The sequence below is a fragment of the Bufo bufo genome, chromosome 1 (genome assembly GCF_905171765.1).
Source record: "Bufo bufo chromosome 1, aBufBuf1.1, whole genome shotgun sequence".
NCBI classification, from domain to species: domain Eukaryota; kingdom Metazoa; phylum Chordata; class Amphibia; order Anura; family Bufonidae; genus Bufo; species Bufo bufo.
In genome coordinates, this window is record NC_053389.1 from 382,078,658 (window position 1) to 382,106,450 (window position 27,793).

The following is a 27,793-nucleotide window of genomic DNA, read 5'->3' on the forward strand; positions in this document are numbered from 1 at the left end:
TATGCAGATTGCTAGCCACTATTTTTGGAATGGTTAGTTGTCCATGACCAATTCCTTCCCATATGGTGGTTCTTTTCATTTTTTTTCTTGGATATTCTGGCTTTTGTTGTCCTCTGGTGGTTCAGTTCCTGGTTCCTTGTGAGCCCATACCGGGTACTCCTTTCTGGATTCCCTGTCCCCGTTAATTTGACCACACAGATTCTGTATGATAATCATTGTTGGGGGGGGGGGGCGGGGCTGGGTTGATTGTTCCCCTTGTAGGTTCCAATAGCCTTGTGGACCTCTTGGGATTCGTGTCTATCTTCCCATCCTCCCACGTCAAGTATCTGGTATTGAGTGGTTTAGTGCTACGGTTTGCATTTCCACCTTATGGTCTCCTTCGGTAGGGACTCCTCCTGTTGGTAGAACCTTCCTCCTTAGACTGTTGGGAGTGCTCTCCTTCTCCTCCCATGTGCTCTCGGTCCAATGTATCCCTGCTGAGATTTCCTGGGCCTGCTTCTGGTCCCCTTTTTTCCCTGATACTTCATTTGGCCAGAGTTTCTCCGGTCTTGCGCTTCTCAGCGATATTTTGTTTTCCGAGGCTCGTTCCTCGTCTCCTGATTTTCGGATGCCGGTCTTATCTTTTTTCTTTTCCTGGCATTTACTTACAACCCCCTCCCTTTCCAAGGGTTGGCGGTTTCCCTTGGCGTCTTTGAAGTTTTCTCCTTTCAATAGGGCGCTTAACTTCATCACCTGCCTTGCGGTGAGGGGAGACCTGCTCCCTTCACATGTGAACCTTGCTATGGCTTCCCTCACTCGTTTGGCTTTCAGTGATTCCATGTTTCATTGTTCCCCTGGCCTGTCAAGGGTTGGCCACAGGGTGTTTGTGCTTTAGCCTGAGACAATTACAATGTTAGGTAGCTCCATTACGTGGTGCTGTCCTACTTTCTCTCCAGCCTTTGGCTGAGCTGGGTGTTCCCCTTTGCCGCCTTCTTGCATTTGGGACTTTCTCCCAGGCATTTGTCCTGGGGTGCTGGCAGTGTTCGCTGTTGCTTCCTTGGGGTTTCTCCCTTATGAGGCTTATTGCCTATTCCGTGCATTTCTCCTGTTGGGTCACATGGTTCTCCTGCACCTGTATGCCCAACCGGTGACATGGCTGTTCATTTCCCACCCTCGGGGACTGCTTTGGGATGTCCTATGGTGCTGTGTCCCCCAATGCCATGCACGAGAAAATTAGATTTTTTTTCTAATCACCGTAAAATCCTTTTCTCGTAGTATGCATTGGGGGACACAGATCCCACCCTATGTTTTTTACTTCCGCTTCTCCGGGCTGGTCTCTTGATCTTTCCCGGTACGGGAGTTGTTGGTTCCTTGCCTTTCTTCTCTCTCCTACTGCTTTTGGTACAAACTGATTAGCCTAGTGCCTGTGGATAGGGTATAGCCCAACGGGGAGGAGCCAACACTTTTTATGTCTAGTGTCGCCTCCTAGAGGTAGTTGGACATATACCCATGGTGCTGTGTCCCCCAATGCCTACTACGAGAAAAGGATTTTACGGTGAGTACAAAAAATCCAATTTTTAGCCTAGTGTCACCTCCTAGTGGCAGCAAGCAGCTATACCCACGGTCCTGTGTCCCCCAATGAACTAAGCGAGAAAGAGATTTTACAGGTGAGTTCACAAAAGTATCGTTTTATAATTCCACCCCATTTTCATTTTTTTTCCCTGCTTCCCACCACATTGTATTCAACCATAAATGGTGCCATTAGAAGTACAACTTGTGTATTTGAGATACTGCGCTGAAGGACAATTTTTAGAGATTTATATTACTATACAGTTATTGCAGCTGGGTGCAGGCTGGCATACGAGGATGTATCACTATACAGGTATTTAAGCTGGTTTGAAGACCGCTTACCTGTAGCGAAGACCTCAGTTGGAGTGCTTCTGTCTGCGTCCCTGTAGTTTCGGAAAAACGGCTTTTTTCTCTTTTCTTTTTCTTTTCTCCGCTTTTTTGCTGGTTTATTGCTTTGGATGTAAGTTCATTTTTCTTTCTTCTTTATCGATGCTTTGGGTTAGGATGGGGTAATCCAGCTGCAGGATGGGTCAGCGTGCTGTCTCGTGCCCCGGCCGGTGGCACGCTGCTGCCGCAGGTGGAGGTGTGTGTGGGGGAGTGGTTGGCGCTCACTTGGAGTTTGTTAGTGACGTCACTAAAGCGGTCAGGCAATGACCGACAGGTGCCAGGTATCCTCCAACGCGTTTCGAACAGACCGCTGTTCTTCCTCAGGGAGTGCTGCCTGGCTGTTTATGCACCCTTTATATAGGTACTTCTCCAGCGCTTTAACCTCTTCCCTGCCAATCCTGCATGAATTCAGTGTTATTTGCCTATTCAAAAGCGAACAGTTCCAGCTCTGCATTTAGTCCGTTTGGTATTAGGCTATCCATATTAAATATCCATTTGGATTCTTTTTTTGACATCTCTTTGATGTAGTCCCCCCCCCTCTTGTTAGATGGTATTATTTCCACCCCGCAAAATCGGGATCCAGCAAAGTTTCCCCCATGCTTTATACTGTAGTGACGTGATAAACCCCTTACAGGAATACTCCTCAGCCTTAAACAGTTTTATGAACCAAGTCACAAGGGACATAAGGAAAATTAAATACCCAAAAAATCCTCAGTACATGCGCAATATCTCGGAAGAAGAAAAGAAAGCCATCTTCAGCATGCAAAAAGATCACAACATCATACGCCCAGCTGACAAAGGGGGGGGGCATTGTCCTACTTAACACCGAGAATTACAAAAAGGAAACCGAAAATATTCTAAGTGATACAAGAACATACAAAAAATTAAAAAGTGACCCCACTGAACTGTTCAAAAAACAACTAAAAGGGCTAGTCCAAAAAGGGAGAGATACAGGCATTTTTAATAAAAAAGAAGCAATTTTTATAAACAACATCCATCCAAAAATTGCTGTACTATACCATAATCCCAAAATACACAAGAACATGGAAAACCCACCGGGGAGACCTATTGTGTCAGGCATAGACTGTCTCACCAGCTCACTATCCAAATATATTGACCAGCAACTACAACCCTACGTGCAGGTACTACCAACCTATCTTAAAGACACCCAACACACTCTACAAATCCTTAAAGATGTGGAATGGAAAGATAACTACATAATTGGCACACTGGATGTAAAATCATTATACACCGTGATAGAAAACAAGAAAGGAGTGGACGCTGTTCAATATTTTTTAACAAAAAAAGGAGAAATGCCTGAAACACAAATCAACTTTTTGGGAGAATGCATTATGTTCATCTTAAATAAAAATTATTTTTTATACAATGAACAATTTTACCTACAGACGTGGGGTACCGCGATGGGGACGAGATTCGCACCGGGGTTCGCTAACCTATATGTCGGGTGGTGGGAGGAGTTAACCATCCACCCAGGTGGCGCCCCCCGTGCGGGTCTCGTCCTCTGGCGACGTTTTATCGACGACATTGTTTTTATATGGGATGGGGGGGAAACAAAACTGCTGGAATTTTTAAATGAGATCAATAAAAATGATTTTTACTTGGAATTTAGTTCTATATACAGCAGCAAAGAAATCAACTTTTTGGATCTAACCATCTACATAGAGGGAAACAAATTACTTACCAAAACCTATAGCAAACCGACGGATGGGAATAGCTTCATATCGATGAATAGCTGCCACCTTCCCAAATGGCTGGAAAATATCCCGCGGAGTCAATTTATGAGGCTAAGACGAAACTGCACAGAAATAGAGGAATATGAAAAGGAAGCAGACACCCTACAGAAAAAATTGGAACATAAGGGATATGACACAATAAAATTGCTGGAGCAAAAGATAGAAATAAACCAACTAAACAGACAAACTCTACTAACAGCAAAAAAGGAAAATAATAATAATAATAAAAATCTGGACATTGAAATCAACACAATAATTCCACCTATCATAACACCGTACAGTGACCAGGTCCCAATGTTCAAAAAAATAGTAAAAAGACACTGGGACATTCTCAAGGAAGACAAAATAATAGGAGAACTTATCCCGAAAGATCCAAAATTTGTATTCAGAAGGGCACAAAATATAGGTAACATGATTGCCTCAACAGGTAGATGTACAGGAACCAATGTAGGGGAAAAAAAATCAGAAACCAAAAGAAGAAGGATTAGGAGGGTTCCATCCATGTAGAACCTGTAGAGCATGCAAAATATCGAAAAATAACAAAACCATAACAGAAATCACCAATTCAGAAGGATCCTATAAACACACCATAAAACAGTTCATTACCTGCAACAGTAAAGGGGTCATATATACCTTAACATGCCCCTGTAATAAAATCTACGTGGGCCGCACCAAGAGAACCCTAAAGAAAAGAATGGGAGAACATGTATACAACATAACCAGAAAATATGATGGACATCCATTATCACGTCACTACAGTATAAAGCATGGGGGAAACTTTGCTGGATCCCGATTTTGCGGGGTGGAAATAATACCATCTAACAAGAGGGGGGGGGACTACATGAAAGAGATGTCAAAAAAAGAATCCAAATGGATATTTAATATGGATAGCCTAATACCAAACGGACTAAATGCAGAGCTGGAACTGTTCGCTTTTGAATAGGCAAATAACACTGAATTCATGCAGGATTGGCAGGGAAGAGGTTAAAGCGCTGGAGAAGTACCTATAAAAAGGGTGCATAAACAGCCAGGCAGCACTCCCTGAGGAAGAACAGCGGTCTGTTCGAAACGCGTTGGAGGATACCTGGCACCTGTCGGTCATTGCCTGACCGCTTTAGTGACGTCACTAACAAACTCCAAGTGAGCGCCAACCACTCCCCCACACACACCTCCACCTGCGGCAGCAGCGTGCCACCGGCCGGGGCACGAGACAGCACGCCGACCCATCCTGCAGCTGGATTACCCCATCCTAACCCAAAGCATCGATAAAGAAGAAAGAAAAATGAACTTACATCCAAAGCAATAAACCAGCAAAAAAGCGGAGAAAAGAAAAAGAAAAGAGAAAAAAGCCGTTTTTCCGAAACTACAGGGACGCAGACAGAAGCACGCCAACTGAGGTCTTCGCTACAGGTAAGCGGTCTTCAAACCAGCTTAAATACCTGTATAGTGATACATCCTCGTATGCCAGCTGCAATAACTGTATAGTAATATAAATCTCTAAAAATTGTCCTTCAGCGCAGTATCTCAAATACACTTCATTGCCTTTCCAGTGCGGCAGTTTTGTGTGGTTCTTGCCGCGATACCGCTGCTTTTTGCAGACAGCATCAACTGAGCGCCACCCCTGCAATTCTTCTGTCCTAGAAGTACAACTTGTGTTGCCATATTCTGAAAGCCATATCTTTATGTGTGAGGGCTTTTTTTCAGGCATTTTTTTTTCCTTGGTACCATTTTGGAGTATACACAGTGTCTTTTTGATAACTTTTTTTCTCGCCCAGTTTCCTTGGGGGACACAGAAGACCTTGGGTATAGCTCATCTCCATAGGAGGCGTGACACTAAGTGAAAACTGTTAAGCCCCTCCTCCACAGCTATACCCTCAGCCTGGAGAGAGAGACTCCCAGTTTTTGCTTAGTGTCCAAGGAGGCAAGACACTCCCTGCTCTGCAGGGCTGTTTTCTCCTGGTTTAAATTTTGATTTTTACCTTTTTCTTTTCTTTTTGTTCCAGATCATCAGGGACAACAGAGACGCACTAGACCTCTCTGTTCTCCCGGGGTTGAGCTGCGCCAGTGCCGGTCACCCGCACTGCTGCCTCCCCCACAGAAGGCAAGGTGGATCAGGGCAGCCTAGCTCCCCTACATCCCGCCAGCGCAAGGGTCGCCCGCACGCCAAGTCCCTCTTCCAGCGTCCTGCCACTGCGGTGCCAGTAGCTGAAGGGGCGACCCTGCTGGAACGGACCGAGGGTGAAGACGGCTGTGGTAAGAGAGAGGCTTCTCCAGCCCTATGTCCCCGTCCCCCCCGGTCTCCTGCGTGCCTGACCCTATACTGGGCCTATGGACCCTTCTGTCCCTGCTAGACCTAGGCTGGCCCCTGGGCTGCCGCAGGGCGACATTCTGCTCCCTCTCTCCTGGCCTCTATAGGTCATTGGCACCCTTCTCCCTACAAGAAGAATGCCTGGGGAGCTGCAGAGGTCCGCAACTAGCTGCCCCTGACAGAGGGGTTATGCAGGCGTCCCACCCTCACAGGCACCCGGTCTCAGGGTCCCCCTCCCTCTTACCGGCTACTGCTTTAGGGCCAGAGCCTTGCTGCCCCTGACCCTCCTCTGCCCTCACGGGCATCGGCCCAAGGGCAAGGTGGTTGTGGCTGTCGGCCACATGGTGCGCTCCATGGGTGAATTGGCTGCCGAGCCAGGGCCCGCTGCATGGGTGAATTGGCTGCCGAGCCAGGGCCCGCTCCATGGATGAATTGGCTGCCGAGCGCAGGGTCCTCGCTTCCGGGCAGCGGGTTGGGCACCCGCGGCCTGCAATATGAGCGCTATGCTTCAACAGCCCCCGGCCGACCGTCGGAACATTCCGGTCGGCCGGGCACCGCAGGCTTCGCGGCCGCAATCCCGGCGCTCTATCCGGGTCCCCGGCTCTTCCGGCCCGCGGGGTGGGCACCCGCGGCCGGCATGTGCATGCGCCGGCCGGTACTTGAATACTGTGCGGCCCCGGTCAGCCAGGCGCCGCTAAAAATTTAGGCCCCGGCTTCACGGCCTACTAGGCCGCAAAATTCCGGCCTCTGTTGCAGGGGGCTGGAACTTCTCCAGGCGCAAATTCTTCCCGCCGGGAGGTGCCCCCGCCCCCAGGGGATCGCAGCGCCGCCCTCCAGGCCGGATCCCTGTTAACCCTTTGGGTACAGGCCGGCTTCAGATGGGCCTGTATGGCTGCCAACCCCCCCCCCCCACCTGTAGGTGGCTCCCCTTTCTGCCTCAGTGAGGCTGTGTTATATATATATATATATATATATATATATAAGAAAAAGAAAAAAAATTTTTTTTATTATATATATATATATATATATATATATATATATATATATATATATCTCTTGTGGGCTGCGCAGGACGCTGCAGCCTCATCTCAGTACATGCCCCCCTTCCGTAGGCGGCATGTTGCGCTCCCCGGCTGCGGCGCTGCCAGGGTCATTTTCCCCTTCTAGGCGGTTACTTGCCCTCTCCCACGATACGGCGCCGGTCAAGTGCATGCGGCCCTTTCTGTAGGCAGCATTAGTCACCCTCTCCAGTTATGGTGCCTGCCATGGCAGGACACCCCTCCTGGGCGGGATACTGTACTCTCCCTGGCTGCGGGTTGGCCTTGTGCATGATCCCCATTTCATTGGCGGACTACTGCAGTTTCACCGGATACGGTGCTGGCCATGTGCACGACCTCCTTCCATAGGCGGAACACTACACTCTCGCTAGATTCGTTGCGATCTGTGCATGACCCCCTTTCTTAGGCGGAATACTGCACTCTCACCCGATACGGTGCTGGCCATGTGCACGACCCCCTTCCATAGGTGGAACGCTGCACTCTCACTGGATTCGTTGCCGATTATGTGCGTGACCCCCTTCCATAGGCGGAACGCTGCACTCTCTGGATTCGCTGACGCCCATAGGCATGACTCCCTTCCGTGGACGGCATTCGGCACTCTCACTGGATTCACTGCCAGCCATGTGCATGACCACTTTCCATAGGTGGTATGATGCACTCTCATTGGATTCGCTGCCGGCCTTGGGCATGCCTCCCTGTGGCGGCATACATACATTCCCTCGGTCGGTGATGTTCTCTCGCCGGTACGTTGTTGGCCATGTGCATGAACCCCATACATGGCGAGGTGCTTGCACTCTCACTGGATCCGCTGCCGGCCATATGCATGACCCCTCTTCCGTGGGCGGTGTACGCACTCTCACTGGATTCGCTGCCGGCCATGGGCATGACTCCTTCAGGTGACATACACACATTCTCACCGACTGATCGCACTCTCCCTGGATGCGATGCTGGTCATGTGCATGCCCCCCCCCCCCCCTTTTCTGGGCGGCATACTACACTCTCACCAGATACGTTGCTGGCCTTGAACATGGCCCTCTAACATGGGTGGAACGCTTGCGCTCCCATTGGATACGGTGCTGGCCTTGTGCGTGACCACCCCTCATTCCATGGGCGGAATTTTGCACGCTCACGAGATTCAAGGCTGTCCTTGTATGTGCCGTATTGGACTTGCACATGTTCCCCTTCATTGGCGGAGTAGTTACAATCTCACGAAATTTCGGTGTTGGGTGAATTGTTGCACACTCACTTAATGCTAGGATAGCCCTGTGCATGTCCCCCTTTAACTAGGTGGACCTCCTGCATTCCTGCTGGATACTGTGTGGCCATGTGCATGGCGCCCTTCGGGGCGAAGTATGCCTTGGGCATTCCCCCCTTTTTTGGGGCGGGCCTTGGCACCCTTGCCGACTGCAGTTTGCCAGGTACATTTCCCCCCTTTCGGGGCGGTCAGTTTTGCGTTCCATCGCATACCATACTAGTCTTGTGCATAATTCCCTTTCAGTTTGCACTTTGCACTTCCGTAGATACTGTGGCACTCTGTGGCTGGCCCTCTTCGCTGAGTGATATTTTTGCAGTGAGCGGACGTTCTTGTGCGTTATTTGGGCCGTGTATACCTTCTCGTCCCGTAGGTGGTTTGGCCTTCTCACTGCTTACGGGGCTACTCGTACGTATGCCTCTTTTCCTCCTGCGACATATTTTTTCTCTTGGGAGACAGTGTTTGCAGCAAGCCTTGCACTATTCTCTAAAGAGATCATTCTGTCCACCTGTGTAAGCCTAAGGTGTTGTCCAACAAACAACAAATGAATGCCTTATATATAAGTAGACTGGCTCTACCTGCTCGCTACTGCACCGAGCTGGGCGGTGCTCATTCATTTCGTTGGCCCTTCCGCCGTGGGAGTGTTCGTGGTTCCTAAATACGTACCCATTCGTCTTCCCGCAGCATTGTTTCCCTGCGCTAGTGGTCACATGGTCGAGCGTGCTGTCTGCAGCGCCCTTCGCATTCTATGTTGGCTCTGGCGGGACTACTGTTGCCTCGCCTACTACTATTTCCTCCTACCAGGTTCGGGCCGCTCTTCTTGGGAAGGTCACCCAACTTCTCTTGGGTGCTCGCTTACCCAGGTCCGGAGGACCTCCACCTTGGGTTCTTCAGGGTATTCGCCTTCTGCGAGGCGGTGAACCGGGCGTCTCAGTGTAGCGGGGTTCTGCTTTTGAGCTGTCCTATGGCTTCTCTGTTGCCCACTCCTCCTTTCTTTTGGAGGGTGTTATGCCGGCCTCTGTCTCGACTGCCTTTTCTCGCCGGTTCTGTTTGGCTCCCACTCGGTACGGATCTCTCCGATGTGGCTTCTGTTCCGGCCACGCTTCAGAGGCTGTTCCTTCTCTGCCCTCCCCTCTGGGGAGAGCATGGTTGTTCATGTGGATGGTTCTGGTGTTCCTTTTGGCCTCGTACTGTCCCCCTTGTCCACACTGACTGTACTAGCCGTGTGCCTATTTACCGGGTCTACCGCGTTCTGTCCTCCCGCTGGGTGCAGATTGCGTTTTTTCCATTCTAGGCAATGTTTCTGCTATGGATTTACCTTCTCGGTAACTTGGGAGGACTACCATTTAGTCCGTCTTCCTGTGGTGGCTACATCGGCTTGGGCTTTGGCCTGTCTTGTCCTGGCATCAGGCTGTTGCTGGGCGGACCCTTCGGTTCCTGTCTGTCTGCTCCCCCACTCCGGGTGGATACGGGACAACTTTGCTCGGGGCCGACGGGACCAGTTCTACCGACCGTTCTGCCCGTGTTACTGATCATTGGGTTTTCACCCGCTTGCCCAGGCGACTCTAGTGGTCTCGCTAGTTTTCGCTTCTAGCCGAGTTTTCGTCCAGGATCTGTGGTAGGACTTAGGGCTTTACCTGGGGTTCTGTGGGAACCTGGGGGTTCCCCCACTCTGCCTTTCTCTCTCCATGGTTCTGTCTTTATCCAGTCCGGCCTGGACCTGGGGCTGGGACTCTGTTGCTTGAAGTATCAAGTGTCGTTCCTGTCCTTCCTCTTTCAGCGTTCCCCGACCCTCTGGGCCTGTCAGGACCTTCTTCCATGGAGCGGCTCTTGGGTTCCTTTGTACTGCCCTCCGGTACCGTCCTGGGAACTACATACTGGGCTCTTGGCGCTCCAATTTTTCCTTGGAGCCGTTACAGAAGTTCTCTCTACTCCTTCTGTCCTGTGTTGGTTGTGTTTCTGTAGCCATCGTGTCTCTGACGGGTGCCTGAGTAGCGGCCCTTCTTGTTCCGAGCCTTCTGTCTTCCCCCAGGACAGGGCTGTTCTCCATTCCGTCTCTTCCTTCCTTCGGAAGGTGGTGTTTGTCCTTCATTTCATTGAGGCAGTAGTCCTCCCCTTCCCACCCCCGGGAACGGACACTTCACCGTTTTGGACTTTGTTTGGGCCTTGCAGTTTTTGCTTGGAGATCTCCGACTCTTGTCGACGTTCGGTCTCTTGTGTTTCCAGGAGGTCCGCGGAAAAGGTTGACGGCCTCCAGGGTGGCTTTCCTCCGCTTTCTCAGAGTGGCTCTTGCTGTGGTTGCCGCACCAAGGGCAGGGTTCTGCTTTTGGTGTCACCATTCATTTTGCCAGAGCTGTCGGTTTTTTCCTGGGCCGGAGGCATTGGGCTACGGCCATGCATTTGTGCGAGGCGGTCACTGGTCTTCCTTGCATACCTTACAGAGTTCTACAGGGTGCATACTCGGGCTTCGGCGTATGCTGCCTTGGGCCGCCTGGTCTGCAGGCGGCGGTTTTTTGATGCCTTCGGGTGCTTCGCCTTGGTGCTGTGGTCCCTCCCCTTTTGGACTGCTTTTGAACGTCCCAAGGTCTTCTGTGTCCCCCAAGGAAACTGGGCGAGAAAACGAGATTTTTGTATAACTTACCAGTAAAATCTCTTTCTCGCTCTTTCCTTGGGGGACACAGCACCCACCCATTCTTTGTTTTTCTCTGACGGTTTCCGAGTTTGTTTTACCCTTTGGGTAGTTGGCTTGTTGGTTCCACTTTTTGGACTTTGCCTTTTCTCACTACTTGGACACGCAACTGGCAGTCTCTCTCTCCAGGCTGAGGGTATAGCTGTGGAGGAGGGGCTTAACAGTTTTCACTTAGTGTCACGCCTCCTATGGAGATGAGCTATACCCAAGGTCTTCTGTGTCCCCCAAGGAAAGAGCGAGAAAGAGATTTTACTGGTAAGTTATACAAAAATCTCGTTATTTAATTTTTTGGGAGGACCAAAAGAACATATCTTTCAGCTTTTTTTTTTTTTTTTTTTTAACCTTCACCATGTGGGTTAACATCTTACGTACGTACCTGTACGTCATGATGTCCTGGTACTTAAGGACGCATGACTTACCGGTACATCATGTGTAGTTCTGATCAGCGGCGGGCGGTGATCGGAAATGGGTGCCTGCTGAAATCAATCAGCAGGCACCCTGGGACAACGCCCGTGACACCCCCCACCTCCCCCCGTATTGGCGATCGCCGCAAACTGCAGGTCAATTCAGACCGGCGGTGATCGGAGGTGCCATCGGGTCCCCGTGCTGCTGTAATTGGGACCCGATGGCATGGAAGGCAGCGCGATGCCTTCCGGTGAAGAGCCTGTGAGATCCAGCCCCCTGGATCTCACAGGCAGGAAGCTGTATGAGTAATACACACTGTATTACTCATACAGCCAATGCATTCCAATACAGAAGTATTGGAATGCTTTGTAAAGGGGATGAGACCCCCTAAAGTTGAAGTCCCAAAGTGGGAAAAAAAAAAGTTGAAAAAATAAAGTTTCCCCCCCAAAAATTAAAAGTTTAAAGTAAAATTTTGTCCCCCCCAAATAAAGTAAAAAAAAAAAAAAAGAAGAAGTTTACATATTAGGTATCACCGCGTCCGTATCGACTGGCTCTATAAACATATCACATGACCTAACCCCTCAGATGAACACCGTAAATAAATAACTAAAAAATATAAACTGCTAAATAAACAATTTTTTTTGTCACCTTACATCACAAAAAGTGTAATAGCAAGCGATCAAAAAGTCATATGCACCCCAAAATAGTGCCAATCAAACCGTCATCTCATCCCGCATATTATTGTGTAAAACTTACATAAATAAAAAAAAAGTATACATATTAGTTATCGCCGCGTACGTAATAACCTGCTCTATAAAAATATCACATGACCTAACCCCTCAGGTGAATACCGTAAAAAAAGCAATTTTTGTTTGTCACCTTACATCACAAAAAGTGTGATAGCAAGGGATCAAAAAGTCATACGCACCCCAAAATAGTGCCAATCAAACCGTGATCTCATCCCGCAAAAATCTTGCCCTACCCAAGATAATCGCCCAAAAACTGAAAAAACTATGGCTCTCAGACTATGGAGACACTAAAACATGATTTTTTTTGTTTCAAAAATGAAATCATTGTGTAAAACTTACATAAATAAAAAAAAAGTATACATATTAGGTATTGCCACGTTCGTGACAACCTGCTCTACAAAAATACCACATGATCTAACCTGTCAGATGAATGTTGTAAATAACAAAAAATAAAAACGTTGCCAAAACAGCTATTTCTTGTTACTTTGCCTCACAAAAAGTGTAATATAGAGCAACCAAAAATCATATGTACCCTAAAATAGTACCAACAAAACTGCCACCCTATCCCGTAGTTTCTAAATTGGGGTCACTTTTTTTGACGTTTCTACTCTAGGGGTGCATTAGGGGGGCTTCAAATGGGACATGGTGTCAAAAAACCAATCCAGCAAAATCTGCCTTCCAAAAACCGTATGGCATTCCTTTCCTTCTGCGCTCTGCCGTGTGCCTGTACAGCAGTTTATGACCACATATGGGGTGTTTCTGTAAACTACAGAATCAGGGCCATAAATATTGAGTTTTGTTTGGCTGTTAACCCTTGCTTTGTAACTGGAAAAAAAATATAAAATGGAAAATCTGCCAAAAAAGTGAAATTTTGAAATGTTATCTCTATTTTCCATAAATTCTTGTGGAACACCTAAAGGGTTCACAAAGTTTGTAAAATCAGTTTTGAATACCTTGAGGGGTGTAGTTTCTAAAATGGGGTCATTTTGGGTGGTTTCTATTATGTAAACCTCACAAAGTGACTTCAGACCTGAACTGGTCCTTAAAAAGTGGGTTTTTGAAAATTTATGAAAAATTTCAAGATTTGCTTCTAAACTTCTAAGCCTTGTAACATCCCCAAAAAAATTCAATGTCATTCCCAAAATGATCCAAACATGAAGTAGACATATGGTGAATGTAAACTAATAACTATTTTTTGAGGTATTACTATGTATTATAGAAGTAGAGAAATTGAAATGTGGAAATTTGCTCATTTTTTATTTTTTTTTTGTAAATTTTGGTATTTTTTTATAAATAAAAATGAATTTTTTTGACTCCATTTTACCAGTGTCATAAAGTACAATATGTGACGAAAAATCTTAGAATGGACTGGATAAGTTAAAGGGATTCTGTCATCAGATTTTACCCCTATAACCTAAAGATATCCTCATGTCCGGACTAATAAGAAGAATCCTAAGCTGGCCTTATTAAACCTCACTGTGGCTCTATTTGTCCAAAAAACAGGTTTTTATAACCTGCCAATCACTTACTTAAGGTGCCCAAGGGGAGGTCCGTTAATACAGGGTGCCCGGCTGCACCCCTCACCGTCCGGTGCCCAGCGTCGCCTTCCGGCTTCATCGCCGCCTTCCCTGTCTTCAGCGCCGCCTTCTACAGCTCAGCGCCGCATCTGCAATCCTCCCGTCCCTTTGCCAGATCCCGCGCCTGCGCACTAGGCTCAGCCTGATGCGCCCGTGCGGACTCCTTGCAGCGGCTTCATTGAGCGAAGTGCGCATGCGCCGGCCTGATGCGCACTTCGCTCAACCCTAATATGACCTGCAGATTGGCTCAGCTTAGTGCGCAGGCGCGGGATCTGGCAGAGGGACGGGGAGGGTTGCGGAGGCGGTGCTGAGCAGTAGAAGGCGATGAAGACGGAAGGCGGCGCTAGGCACCGGACGGCGAGGGGTGCGGCCGGGCCCCCTGTATTAACGGACCTCCCCTTGGGCACCCTAAGTAAGTGATTGGCAGGTTATAAAAAACAGTTTTTTGGACAAATAGAGCCACAGTGAGGTTTAATAAGGCCAGCTTAGGATTCTTCTTATTAGTCCGGACATGAGGATATCTTTAGGTTATAGGGGTAAAATCTGATGACAGAATCCCTTTAAAGCGTTTTAAAGTTATCACCACATAAAGTGACACTGGTCAGATTTGCAAAAAAAAGCCTGTTCCTTAAGGTGAAAATTAGCCCGGTCCCTAAGGGGTTAAAGGACATCTGTCAGCAGATTTGTACCTATGAAAGTGGCTGACCTGTTGCATGTGCGATTGGCAGGTGAAGGCATTTGTGTTGGTCCATATGTGCCTGCCTTGCTTAGAAAAATGAAGTTTTAATATATGCAAATGAGTGTTGCTATTACTCCTAGAGGCTTAGCTCTCTCTGCAACTGCCACATCCACTGCACATTGATTGACAGGGCCATGTGTGATGATATTTTCAGTGACTGGACCTGTCAATCAAAGTGCAGAGGATGCAGCAGTTGCAGAGAGAGCAGAGCCTTTAGGAGTAATGGCAACCCCCCATTGCTCCTAGAGGCTTATTTGTAGATATTTAACATAATTTTTCTCACCAATGCAGGCACATATGAACACGGGACCAACACAGGTGCCTTCAGCTGTCAAGCGCACATGTAACATGTCGGCTACAAATCTGCTGATAGATGCCCTTTAAATAATGTGATAATTGAATAGGTCGGATCAGTTTTATTTTGTGACATGAATTTTAACCCCTTAAGGACCCAGGATGAGAATGCTCGTCCTAAATGGCCGGTACTTTGTGCACCAGGACGAGCAGTCTCGTCCTGCGATCCTTGAGCTGACCGCGGCATATGGGAGGTTTGCGCTCCCTCTCCTCATCCATCGGGTCCCTGCGCTGCAGTCGCAGGGACCCGATGGTTGCCATGGCAGCCCCAAGCTATTCAAAGGCCTTGGGGCCCAACATGTACAGAGGCCTATGAGGCCCAGCCCCCAGGCTGGGTGTCGTAGGCAAACTATCAGTGTATTACACAGTGTCAATGCAGTACAATATAGATGTATTGTGCTGCATTGAAACAGGGATCAGACCCTGTAATGTTCAAGTCCCATAGTGGGACAAAAATTTAAAATAATAAAAGTGAAATACGTGTTTTTGACAATAAAAAAATTACACGTAGGGCTGCAATTTCTTTAAAGGGGTAACAACTTGCGGCTGAGATACGCCACCGGATGCTCCTTCCCGTCTTCGCCAACTTGACTTAGTACGGCTCCCAGTCCGAACATGGAGGCGTCTGTATGTACGACAAAGCGTTTGTTAGGATCTGGTGCCGCCAGTATGGGAGCTTGTGTTAGGGTGGTTTTCAACTGTTGAAATGTTGTTTCGCACTCCGGGGACCACAGGACCTGTCTAGGGAGATTCTTTTTGGTCAGGTCCATCAGTGGTTTGGCTATGTCACTATAGTGGGGTACAAACTTTCTGTAGTACCCGGCTGTCCCTAAAAATGCAAGTACCTGGGCCTTGGTTCTGGGAACCGGCCAGTTTAGGATGGCCTCGATTTTTGCAGGCTCCGGCCTCTGCTTCCCACATCCCACTCTATGTCCCAAATATTGTACCTCAGACATCCCGATATTACACTTGTCTAGCTTCAGGGTCAGGCCTGCAACTCTGATTCTGTCTAGCATTATGCCCAGGTGTCTGAGATGCTCCTCCCATGTCTGGCTATAGATTGCGATGTCATCAAGATATGCGCATGCAAAATCCTGCAGACCACCGAGGAGTTTATCTATTATTCGTTGGAAGGTAGCCTGAGCATTTTTCATCCCGAATGGCATTACCCGGAACTGGTAAAGGCCAAACGGGGTGATGAAGGCCGACTTTGGAATGGCATCCGCCTCCAGGGGAATCTGCCAGTAGCCCTTACACAGGTCAATAGTCGTCAGATAATGTCCCTGAGCTATTTTGTCCAACAATTCGTCCACTCGGGGCATGGGGTAGGCGTCTGTCACAGTACAGTCATTCAGTCGCCTATAGTCCACACAAAATCGGGTCGTGCCATCCCGTTTTGGGACTAATACTACAGGGGAAGCCCAGGGGCTTGCTGATCGTTCGATCACCCCTAACTCAAGCATCTCCCTAATCTCTGCTCTCATCCCTTCTTGCACAGCTCCGGGAATCCTTTAGGCTGATTGTCTCAGGGGCTTCTGCCCGAGGGTCTCCACCTTGTGCACTGCCAAGTGAGTGTATCCAGGGAGTGTTGAGAACATCTCTTTCCGGTCCTGGAGTAATTCCCTTATCTGTTCTTGTTCCTGGGGTCCTAACCCATCTCCTAACTGAACATCTTCCACCCCCCCAGAACGGTTACTGATTGCAGGAAGCTCCAGCATCGGCAGGTATTCAGAGTCCCCGGTGGCAGGAGTGCATATGGTGGCTACTGCCTCAGCCCTCTCGTGATAGGCCTTCATCATATTGATGTGGAATGTCCTCTTAATTCTTGTGTCTGCACAGCTGGCGACTACGTAGGTGGTGTCGCACAGCTGTTTTACCACCTGATAGGGGCCCTGCCAGGAGGCCTGTAATTTATTTTGCTTCAAGGGTTTTAGTACTAGGTCCTTCTGTCCGACACAAAAAGTGCGATTCTGAGCAGATCGATCATACCAAACCTTCTGCTGACTCTGGGCTGATTGCATATTCTCATGGACTAGCTCGGTAAGTTCCCGCAGTCGATTGAGTTCCAAGACGTAGCTAAGGATGGGGAGGCCTTCCGGATCCTCTCCCTCTTCCCACTGGGCCCTCACTAAGTCTAAGGGTCCCCTAAACCTTCGCCCATACAACAGCTCAAATGGTGAAAACCCTGTGGACTCTTGAGGTACCTCCCTGTAGGTGAACAGTAGGTGGGGAAGATATTTTTCCCAATCCTTCCTACTCTCCACGAAGGCCCGAAGTAGCTGTTTTAGGGTCCCGTTAAATATCTCGCACAGCCTGTTCGTTTAGGGGTGGTAGGGTGCGCTCTGGAGGGTTTTAATACCACAGAGGCGCCAGAGCTGCTAAGTCAGCTCGGCGGTGAACTGATTTCCTTGATCAGACAATATCTCCTGGGGAAATCCTACCCTAGTAAACACCCGCAGTAAGGCATCAGCTACCGTGTCAGCCTGGATATTGGATAGGGGAATAGCTTCCGGGTAGTGGGTGGCGTAATCCACCACTGTAAGAATATACTTCTTCCCAGTGGCACTGGGGCGGGCCAGTGGGCCAATAATGTCTACTGCTATCCGGCTAAAGGGTTCCCTAATTATCGGCATGGAGTGCAGAGAGGCTTTTGGATGATCCCCCGCCTTTCCTACCCTCTGGCAAGTCTCACAGGTCCGGCAGTATTCTCATACCTCTGCATGTAACCTAGGCCAGAAGAAAGCACGAGACAACCGACTCCGGGTCTTTGCTATCCCTAAATGTCCGGCCAAGGCGATATCTCGAGCCAGCCTCAATAGCTCCTGTCTGTACTTCTGGGGTACGACTAGCTGTTTGTGGCGGCCCTTGCGCTTCCCGTTGCCCACCCCTTCAGTGTAGCGATTAAGAAGCCCTCCCTCCCACTCTATTCTGTCTTCCCCTAACCCCCCTGGATCTTTGCCCGCCCTGTCCCGATAGCACGCTAAAGTATGGTCTCTCCGGGTTTCTTGCCTAACGTCAGAAGGAGAATCCCAGGACATGGGGTTGTCAAGTCGGGGTAACGTGGGAGGATTTGGTCTTACCTGGGTCCCCATAGGAGTGGAGTTGCCTTGTAGGTGGCTTTGTTGTCGGGTGGTCACGGCCATGGTGGTCTCTGGTGCAAATGAAGAAGTCAAATGCCCCAAGTCGTTCCCCAAAAGTACTTCCGCGGGTAACTCACGGAGTATCCCTACTCGCACTTGTCGCTTCCCTGAGCCCCAATCCAGGTGAACTCTGGCGGTGGATAAACGCAGCACATTGCCCCCTGCTACCCTGACTGCCACAGTCTGGCCAGTTCGGGCCGACTGAGGAACCATGTGAGGCTGAATAAGGGTAATCGTAGCCCCGGAATCACGAAGTCCCTGGGCCGGCTGCCCATTAACCCATACCGCCTGACGATTATCTTCAGCTGCGGCCTGGACGGGATCAGCCTCGAACAGCTCACCAAACTCTTCCTGAACATCTAGAGGGTTGGCCTCTTTCTGGAGGCAATAAGTCGCCGACCTGGATAACTGGGCAGTCTCTTGGTACCTCTGGGATCGGTTAGAGCAATAACGCTGCAGATGACCCGTCTGATTACATGTATAGCACTTAGGCCCGGTAGAAGGCTTTGATCGGGCTAAGGGTCTAGAGGCAGCCCACTGAAATACTGGAGTTGGGCTCGAGGTCGGTACACTGGGCCGCGGTAGTGGATAGCGCTGGCCTCCAATGGATTTTCGAGAGTCCAGATATTCATCGGCTAAAGTCGCTGCTTACTGTACCGTCTGTGGCCGCTTATCTCGCACCCAATCCCGTACTATCGGAGGGGTGTGGTCAAAGAACTGCTCTAAGAGAACTAGCTGGGTGATGTCCTCTATGGTATGAGCATGGCTTCCCTGGAACCAGCTCTTGAGGTTCCGCTGCAGACTATGTGATTGCTTTGTTTCCGGGATTCTCGAAACTTAATCCGGCTGGCTTCAGGGGTAATGGCAAATCGGGCTAGCAGGGCTTCTTTTACCCGGTCATAATCCATGGCGTCCTCATCCTCCATGGCCCGATATGCATCCGCAGCTTTGCCAGTTAGGTTACTCGCCAGTAAGACGATACGATCTTGGGACGGCACTTTATGTATCTGGCACAGTCTCTCAAAGTCCTGGAGGAACTCTACTATTTCCTCCTCTCCTTCCTTAAATAATTTGAATGCACGAAAGGGCAACTTACGGACAGGTGCTGTCTCTGATCACCGTATTTCCGCCATTCTCCACTCATGTCGCTCCAATTCTCTCTCTTGTCGCTCTAGTTCTCTCTCTTGCCGCTCATCCTGCAGCTGGATGTCTCTGATGGCATTCTGTATGGCGGTCTCGGATGGGTTGGCACCATATAATGCCAACCGCTCTCTAACTCGTTGCTGAAACAAGTCTTCCACGGACCGAGGACCCGCATCACCATCCCTCTGATCGATCTCAGCTAACTCACTGATCAAGGTGACTTTGTTCTTTGTCCCAGCGATCCCTCCTCGGCTCTCAAGTAAATCTTTCAGCGTGTCTCTCCTGCAGGCTGCGTAGCTGGTCATTCCTAGTTGTGATTTGGAGTGTCCCAGTAACTGGAGAGCCAATCCCACCGCTGCCACCAATGTAACGAGCCCCTGCTCACTCTATTCTGCTCTCACGGCACTCCCTGATGTGACCACAATATCTGCTGGTTCCGCCGTTGATGATCCGGCCTTAAACGACCGCTTGTGTCATTTTAATTCTCACAGAACTAACACCAGTCAGGCTGTATGTGAGTTCAAACTGACAAAATTATTTATTGAATGCATCACATATATTTATATTGACAGTTGGAACACCTCTTTCAATTGGTAAATTGTAAAACGCCCTCTGATTGGCTATGCAAATGAGGTAAGCAGGGATTAGTTCAAGAGCTTGGCTGGGAGGCAGATGGGTGTGGCCATTGTCACAGAGAGATTCAAACCATGACATACAGTATTTGGTATTGTCGTGTCCATAACAACCTGCTCTATAAAAAAAATAGCACATGATCTAACCTGTCAGATGGACCTCTTAAAAAAACAAAAAATAAAAACTGTGCCAGAACAGCCAATTTGCGGACCGCACATCACAGACACTATAATGGAAAATGCCTCTTCTGGTCCGCAATTGCGGACAAGAATAGGACATGTTCTATTTTTTTCAGGAACGGAATTGCGGATCCCGGAAATGCGGATTTGCATCCGTTACAGCCCCATTGAAAGTGAATGGGTCTGCAAATTGCGGAACAAATGCAGACCCAAATTACGAACGTGTGAATGGGGCCTAATACCAATAAAAGTGTCCACTTATCCTATAATTTCCAAAATGGGGTAACTTTTTTGGAGTTTCTACTCTAGGGGTGCATCAGGGGGTCCTCAAATGTCATATGGCAACTTAAAATTATCCCTCCAAAATCCATATGGCGCTCCTTTCCTTCTGCACCCTGCCGTGTGCCCGTACAGCAGTTTACGACCACTGTAAACTCCAGAATTGGGGTAATAAATATTGAGTTTTATTTGGCTGTTAACCCTTGATGTGTTACAGGAAAAAATGAATTAAAATGAAAAATCTCAAACTCACTGAAAAAAGTGGCCTAAACGGGTGAAAATGCTCCAAACCCATACACTGTGGCGTGTCTATAATCGGGGGAGCAATTGCTCCACATGCGGTCCGCAGACAACGGCAATCCCCAGCAAAAAATGCGTACAATGGAGGATGCCGGTGCGGACCGCATGCACCACAAGAACATCTTACACAAAACGATACATTGTGCAGATGAAAAAATATACATACACAATTCACTGCAAAAAATGCACCACAATGATACGCAACTGACAATACTAGCCAATTCCTCAGGCCGATGTTACAATGTGAGAATTTTGCCAATATCTTCCAGTCAGGAACATATCGGAGCCCCTCATGCACCATGTCACGGTGTCTCAGCACGCATGGGGTACTACCACAAACCTGCCCGTGGTGTGTGAACAGTGCAATTAACTCACAGCCAGACTCTCACATGCCTCCATAGTGGTATCACCAATGCATTGTGAGGTAAAATAAAGCTGTGAGCCGCACCCACAACAGACCATGTGACACAGAAGCTACCAGGTGCAAAAGTATGTTACCAACAATATAAAGTGGCACATTCCATACACATAAAGACAAAAACTCACTGAAAAAAGTGGCCTTAACGGGTGAAAATGCTCCAAACCCATACACTGTGGCGTGTCTATAATCGGGGGAGCAATTCCTCCGCATGCGGTCCGCAGACAACGGCAATCCCCAGCAAAAAATGCGTACAATGGAGGATGCCGGGGCGGACCGCATGCACCACAAGAACATCTTACACAAAACGATACATTGTGCAGATAAAAAAATATACATACACAATTCACTGCAAAAAATGCACCAAAATGATACGCAACTGACAATACTAGCCATCTCCTCAGGCCGATGTTAAAAGCTGAGAACTTTGCCAATATCTTCTAGTCAGGAACATATCGGAGCCCCTCAAAAATGGAAAATCTGCCAAAAAAGTTACATTTAAAAATGTAATCTCCTTTTTCCTTGTGGAACACCTAAAGGGTTAACAAAGTTTGTAAAATCAGTTTTGAATAACTTGAGGGGTGTAGTTTCTACAACGTAATCATTAATGGGTGGTTTCCCTCTCTATGCAAGCCCCACAAAGTGACTTTAGAATTGAAGTGGTCATTAAAAAAAGTGGGTTTTGGAAATTTTCTCCGTACAGTATTCTAATGAAGTTTTATGTGATTTGACTTTGGATGTTTCATCCAAAGTCGATTCGCTCATCCCTAGTCATTACTTTTAGAACACCATCAGTATACAATTTTAACCTTGGATACATACTGTGCCACATCTGTAGGAGTTAGTCACACAGTTAGGAACTGTGAGAAACACCAGTCTTCGACACCCTCCATGTCTTTTATATTTTTTATGTGCCCCGTTTGAAGATACCTCTATTTAGAACATGACAAGTTAAGTTTGTGGGGAAAAACTTATGAATAGAATAACATTGATTCATGATTTTAAGCCTTTGTCTGGCATTGCACTTGTAACAAAATTTGATTTTTGATTTCTGTCAGGAACGTGAGCTGGAGAGTGTAGAGAAAAGTTGCAATGTAGACGCCCTAAAAAGTGAAGTTATGCAGCTGCAGAGTCAGAGATGTGAGTTGGATAGAACAATCCGTAAGCTGGATCAGGAAATGGAGCAAATGAACATGCATACAATGACACGCACACAGATGGAGATGCTGAAGAAGGATAAGGTACATCTTTAAAATGTAATCTATCCATAATTATGCTTGCAGACTACAATAAAAGCAGTTGCCGTTGTTTCCTGGTGTCCTTATTTGAGATTATTAGCTTACACTTATATTAAATACAGTATTTTCACTGTATATTTTTTACTGCATTCTCATTAAGGGTGAAAAAGATGAACATATTCGAAAAATAAAGTCTAGACACAGTGATGAGTTAACTTCATTGCTGGGGTATTTTCCAAATAAGAAGCAACTTGAAGATTGGTTGTATACAAAGCATAAGGATATCAATCAGACCCGGGACAAACTGGCCAGGCTAACGTAAGTATTGTTTGCAGTGGTGCAATACTTTTCTGGTCATCAAGGGGGTTTTTTGTCTTCAGCAAACAGACTGGTGTGAGTCATCATTCAGAAGGCAGTGTACTTACTCAATGCTCTTCCTCTTTAGTTTTTTTGCTTGCACTTTAATAAGGTTAGTTATTTTTAAAGGAGCTTTGGACACCTATTCTTTATCTGCTCCATTCACACGTTTTTGGTTTGGTTTATTTCATTATTTCTTTTTCAATGTCAAACTGTGCTAATTGCAACAAATTGTAGTGCATGATATATAAATTTTTTATGAATATTTAGTGTGTTTAAAAATTACCATCAATTACTTAAAAAAAACATTCTTTAACGATAAAACATGGGCTTAAAGAATAACTGAATTTTTATTACATTTTATTTAATAATGTTCTAAATGGCCTAAATGGCCAAAAAGAATCATTTTTGTAAAATACTTTATTAATTGATTTTGCTGTTGCTAGTCCTGGGTTCCTGTCGCACTTTAGAATCAGTGCGACAGCAGTGTACAGCATCCTCTGTAACTGGTGGAATATGGGCTGCAGTGAACGCTCCGCAGACAGGAGCACACATCGCTGCTCCTGCCTGTGCACCCTATTATTGGCTAAACCTTGGTGTAGCAGATCACCCCGTGTGCACAGGAAAGTGCTGCCATCAATAATAAAACTGTTTATGAATGAAGAATTTCATTAACAATCATTTGGTTGCATACAGTCAATGGAAACAAGCTCTGATCAATTTGCTGTATGGTTAATCAGCACTCATTACTGACAGAACATTGGCCTGTGTAACTGAACCCTTATATTGAATAGTGTATTATGTGCTGACATCTCAGTGAGAGATAGCACTTGTTGGCTGGTCCTGTCTATCAAAACAGTGTGCAGGTATTGGACCAAAGTGCTGCAAGTAAGGCTGCATTCACACTCGCGTTTTGTGCAGTTCCGTCATGGACGGATCCGTTCAGATACTACAACCGCCTGCATCCGTTCAGAACGGATCAGTTTGTATTATCTTTAACATAAAGACGGATCCATCTTGAACACCATTGAAAGTAAAAGGAGGACGGATCTGTTTTCTATTGTGCCAGATTGTGTTATAGAAAACGGTTTGGCTCAGTTTCATCAGACGGACACCAAAACGCTGCAAGCAGCGTTTTGGTGTCCGTCTCCAAAGCGGAATGGAGACTGAACTGATGCATTCTGAGCGGATCCTTTTCCATTCAGAATGCATTAGAATGCAAACTGATCCGTTTTGGACCGCTTGTGAGAGCCCTGAACGGATCTCACAAACGGAAAGCCAAAACTCGAGTGTGAAAGTAGACTAAGCAGTCACTGAGCCACCATGCTATATATTCCTATGTGATAACTTTATTGCAGCAAGTCAGTGTGCAAATCCTGTTCATATGTGATCTGGGCATGTTCAGCATGTTACTAAGTAACCACTAAAGTGTGAAAGCTGCACATTACAGCTTGGATTGTGTTAGCTAGGTATCAACATGTTGTGTGTCACTGAAGTATTTTCCATTCCAATCATTAAAGGGGTTATCCCACTTTGCATTTTCACACTTACCTGCTTCCTGCGCGCCATTCACTTCCTGGATTCTGGCTGGGGGCGGGCTTCATCTTGATTGAAGTCTTCTCCCAGCCGGGCCGTGCGCTGCCGCGCATGCGCCATAATGACTTATTCCTAGCCAATATAGTACAGAGCCGCCGTGCGCGTTCGCGGCTCTGTACTATTCTGGCCAGGAAGAAGTCACCATCGCGCATGTGCGGCGGCGTGCACGTTCAGGACAGAGAGCGGCCCTGGCGGGAGAAAAGAAGGAGTCTTCTGTGCAAGCGCGGCCACCGGGATTCCGGAGAAGAACGGTGGCCGTAACCAGGGGAGACCGAATGACAACAATGAGGTAAGTGGGGATGAATTTTCTCGTAAACGGTGGAAATGGGTTAATCAAATATATTTACAAAAATGATCACTGTCAAATCATTAACAGATTTAACAGTGATCATTATGATGGGATAACCCCTTTAATGTATGTAATTTCTAGAGTACTTTAAAGGCCTATTCTGTAATGCATTAGAATTTCCAAGTTGCCTACACAGAATCATTTCCATCATAATGTTCCTAAAATTTCTGCCGAAAAACCAGAGTCCTGATATAAATCCTGTGTGGGTGACTGATGCTTTGCGTAACCACAATAATTCTTCCACGTCTGTGGTTTTGAATTGTGCCTTTGCATCACGGATACTCTGAATTGTAATATTGAATTTTAATATAATTTCCTCATTTTTGCCTACTTAAAAAAATTCAAGTTGAAAAATTGCCTCTGTAATTTTAAATTTTTTTTTTTTTTTTTTTTAAAGCAAGGAGCTGGTTTCAGCTGAACAAAATAAAAACCATATGGGCAATGAACTGCGTAAAAAAGAAGAACAGTGTGCATCTTATGAAGAAAAGATATTTGATGTTTGTGGTAGTCAAGACTTTGACAGTGATTTGACACGTCTGCAAGACGATATAGAAAAAACTTCTAAACAGAGAGGTAAGGTACTTTTTTGGGGCCAATTCAGTTCAGGGCTTCAGAATACTTGTTAGCATGTTATTTTTGGCTTCTTCTTTGTTTTCTATGAATTCTTGTGTAAAAGCTTACCGTATTTTTCGCCCCATAAGACGCATTCCCCCCCCCCCCCCAAAAGTGCGTCTTATGGTGTGAATACTAATGAGCGCTTCCATTATGGAAGTGCTCATTAGTACCCGAGGACCAGGAAGCGGGGAAGGCTCTGTACTAACCGCTTCCTGGTCGTCGACTGTGCAGTGGCTGCGCACAACGTGAGGGCGCTCTGTGACCTCCCGCTGTGCGCCAGTTCCAAGCACAGCCAGCAGCAGGAGGAAGCAGATCGTGGGCGGAGAGAAGCGGCGGCTTCCAGAAACAGGAGAGGTAAGTGGGTTTTTTATTTTATAAAACGTGTCGGCGATCGCCGCAAACCGCAGGTCAAATCAGACCTGCGGTTTGTGGCTTTTACCTTATGCGGCGGCGGTGATCGGAGGTGCCATCGGGTCCCCATGCGGCTGTAGGGGGGACCCGATGGCATGGAAGGCAGCGCGATGCCTTCCGGTGAAGAGCCTGTTAGATCCCGCCCCCTGGATCTCACAGGCCGGAAGCTGTATGAGTAATACTCACAGTATTACTCATACAGCCAATGCATTCCAATACAGAAGTATTGGAATGCATTGTAAAAAGGATTAGACCCCCAAAAGTTGAAGTCCCAAAGTGGGACAAAAAAGAAAGTGAAAAAAAAAGTTGAAAAAATAGTTTCCCCCCCAAAAAAATTAAAAGTTTCAAGTAAAAACAAACAAAACCTTCATTTTCCCCAAATAAAGTTAAAAAAAAATTGCTAAAAAATAGGAAAGAAAAAAAAGTTTACATATTAGGTATCGCCGCGTCCGTATCGACCGGCTCTATAAACATATCACATGACCTAACCCCTCAGATGAACACCGTAAAAAATAAAACTGTGCTAAATAAACAATTTTTTGGTCACCTTACATCACAAAAAGTACAGCAGAAAGCGATCAAAAAGGCGTTTGCCCACCAAAATAGTACCAATCTAACCGTCACCTCATCCCGCAAAAAATGAGCCCCTAGCTGAGACAATCGCCCAAAAAAAAAAAAAAAACTATGGCTCAGAATATGGAGATACAGTGGGGGAAATAATTATTTGACCCCTCACTGATTTTGTAAGTTTGTCCAATGACAAAGAAATGAAAAGTCTCAGAACAGTATCATTTCAATGGTAGGTTTATTGTAACAGTGGCAGATAGCACATCAAAAGGAAAATCGAAAAAATAACTTTAAATAAAAGATAGCAACTGATTTGCATTTCATTGAGTGAAATAAGTATTTGAACCCCTACCAACCATTAAGAGTTCTGGCTCCCACAGAGTGGTTAGACACTTCTACTCAATTAGTCACCCTCATTAAGGACACCTGTCTTAACTAGTCACCTGTATAAAAGACACCTGTCCACAGAATCAATCAATCAAGCAGACTCCAAACTCTCCAACATGGGAAAGACCAAAGAGCTGTCCAAGGATGTCAGAGACAAAATTGTAGACCTGCACAAGGCTGGAATGGGCTACAAAACCATTAGCAAGAAGCTGGGAGAGAAGGTGACAACTGTTGGTGTGATTGTTCGAAAATGGAAGGAGCACAAAATGAACATCAATCGACCTCGCTCTGGGGCTCCACGCAAGATCTCACCTCGTGGGGTGTCAATGGTTCTGAGAAAGGTGAAAAAGCATCCTAGAACTACACGGGAGGAGTTAGTTAATGACCTCAAATTAGCAGGGACCACAGTCACCAAGAAAACCATTGGAAACACATTACACCGCAATGGATTAAAATCCTGCAGGGCTCGCAAGGTCCCCCTGCTCAGGAAGGCACATGTGCAGGCCCGTCTGAAGTTTGCCAATGAACACCTGAATGATTCAGAGAGTGACTGGGAGAAGGTGCTGTGGTCTGATGAGACCAAAATAGAGCTCTTTGGCATTAACTCAACTCGCTGTGTTTGGAGGAAGAAAAATGCTGCCTATGACCCCCAAAACACCGTCCCCACCGTCAAGCATGGGGGTGGAAACATTTTGCTTTGGGGGTGTTTTTCTGCTAAGGGCACAGGACAACTTATTCGCATAAACGGGAAAATGGACGGAGCCATGGATCGTGAAATCCTGAGCGACAACCTCCTTCCCTCTGCCAGGAAACTGAAAATGGGTCGTGGATGGGTGTTCCAGCACGACAATGACCCAAAACATACAGCAAAGGCAACAAAGGAGTGGCTCAAGAAGAAGCACATTAAGGTCATGGAGTGGCCTAGTCAGTCTCCGGACCTTAATCCAATCGAAAACCTATGGAGGGAGCTCAAGCTCAGAGTTGCACAGAGACAGCCTCGAAACCTTAGGGATTTAGAGATGATCTGCAAAGAGGAGTGGACCAACATTCCTCCTAAAATGTGCGCAAACTTGGTCATCAATTACAAGAAACGTTTGACCTCTGTGCTTGCAAACAAGGGTTTTTCCACCAAGTATTAAGTCTTTTTTTGTTAGAGGGTTCAAATACTTATTTCACTCAATGAAATGCAAATCAGTTGCTATCTTTTATTTAAAGTTATTTTTTCGATTTTCCTTTTGATGTGCTATCTGCCACTGTTACAATAAACCTACCATTGAAATGATACTGTTCTGAGACTTTTCATTTCTTTGTCATTGGACAAACTTACAAAATCAGTGAGGGGTCAAATAATTATTTCCCCC

The 27,793-nt window shown here is 46.9% G+C and overlaps 1 protein-coding gene across 4 annotated transcripts in view; it reads left to right on the plus strand.

The window, feature by feature from the left end:
- Positions 1-27,793, plus strand: part of RAD50 (RAD50 double strand break repair protein) — a 362,910-nt gene that overhangs the window by 125,236 nt on the left and 209,881 nt on the right. For all 4 annotated transcript variants that reach the window (XM_040405264.1, XM_040405258.1, XM_040405281.1 and 1 more), the window contains exons 11-13: positions 21,971-22,153; positions 22,311-22,468; positions 24,850-25,025. In XM_040405264.1, the coding sequence (XP_040261198.1) occupies positions 21,971-22,153; positions 22,311-22,468; positions 24,850-25,025 (517 nt within the window). The remainder of the gene's footprint in view (positions 1-21,970; positions 22,154-22,310; positions 22,469-24,849; positions 25,026-27,793) is intronic.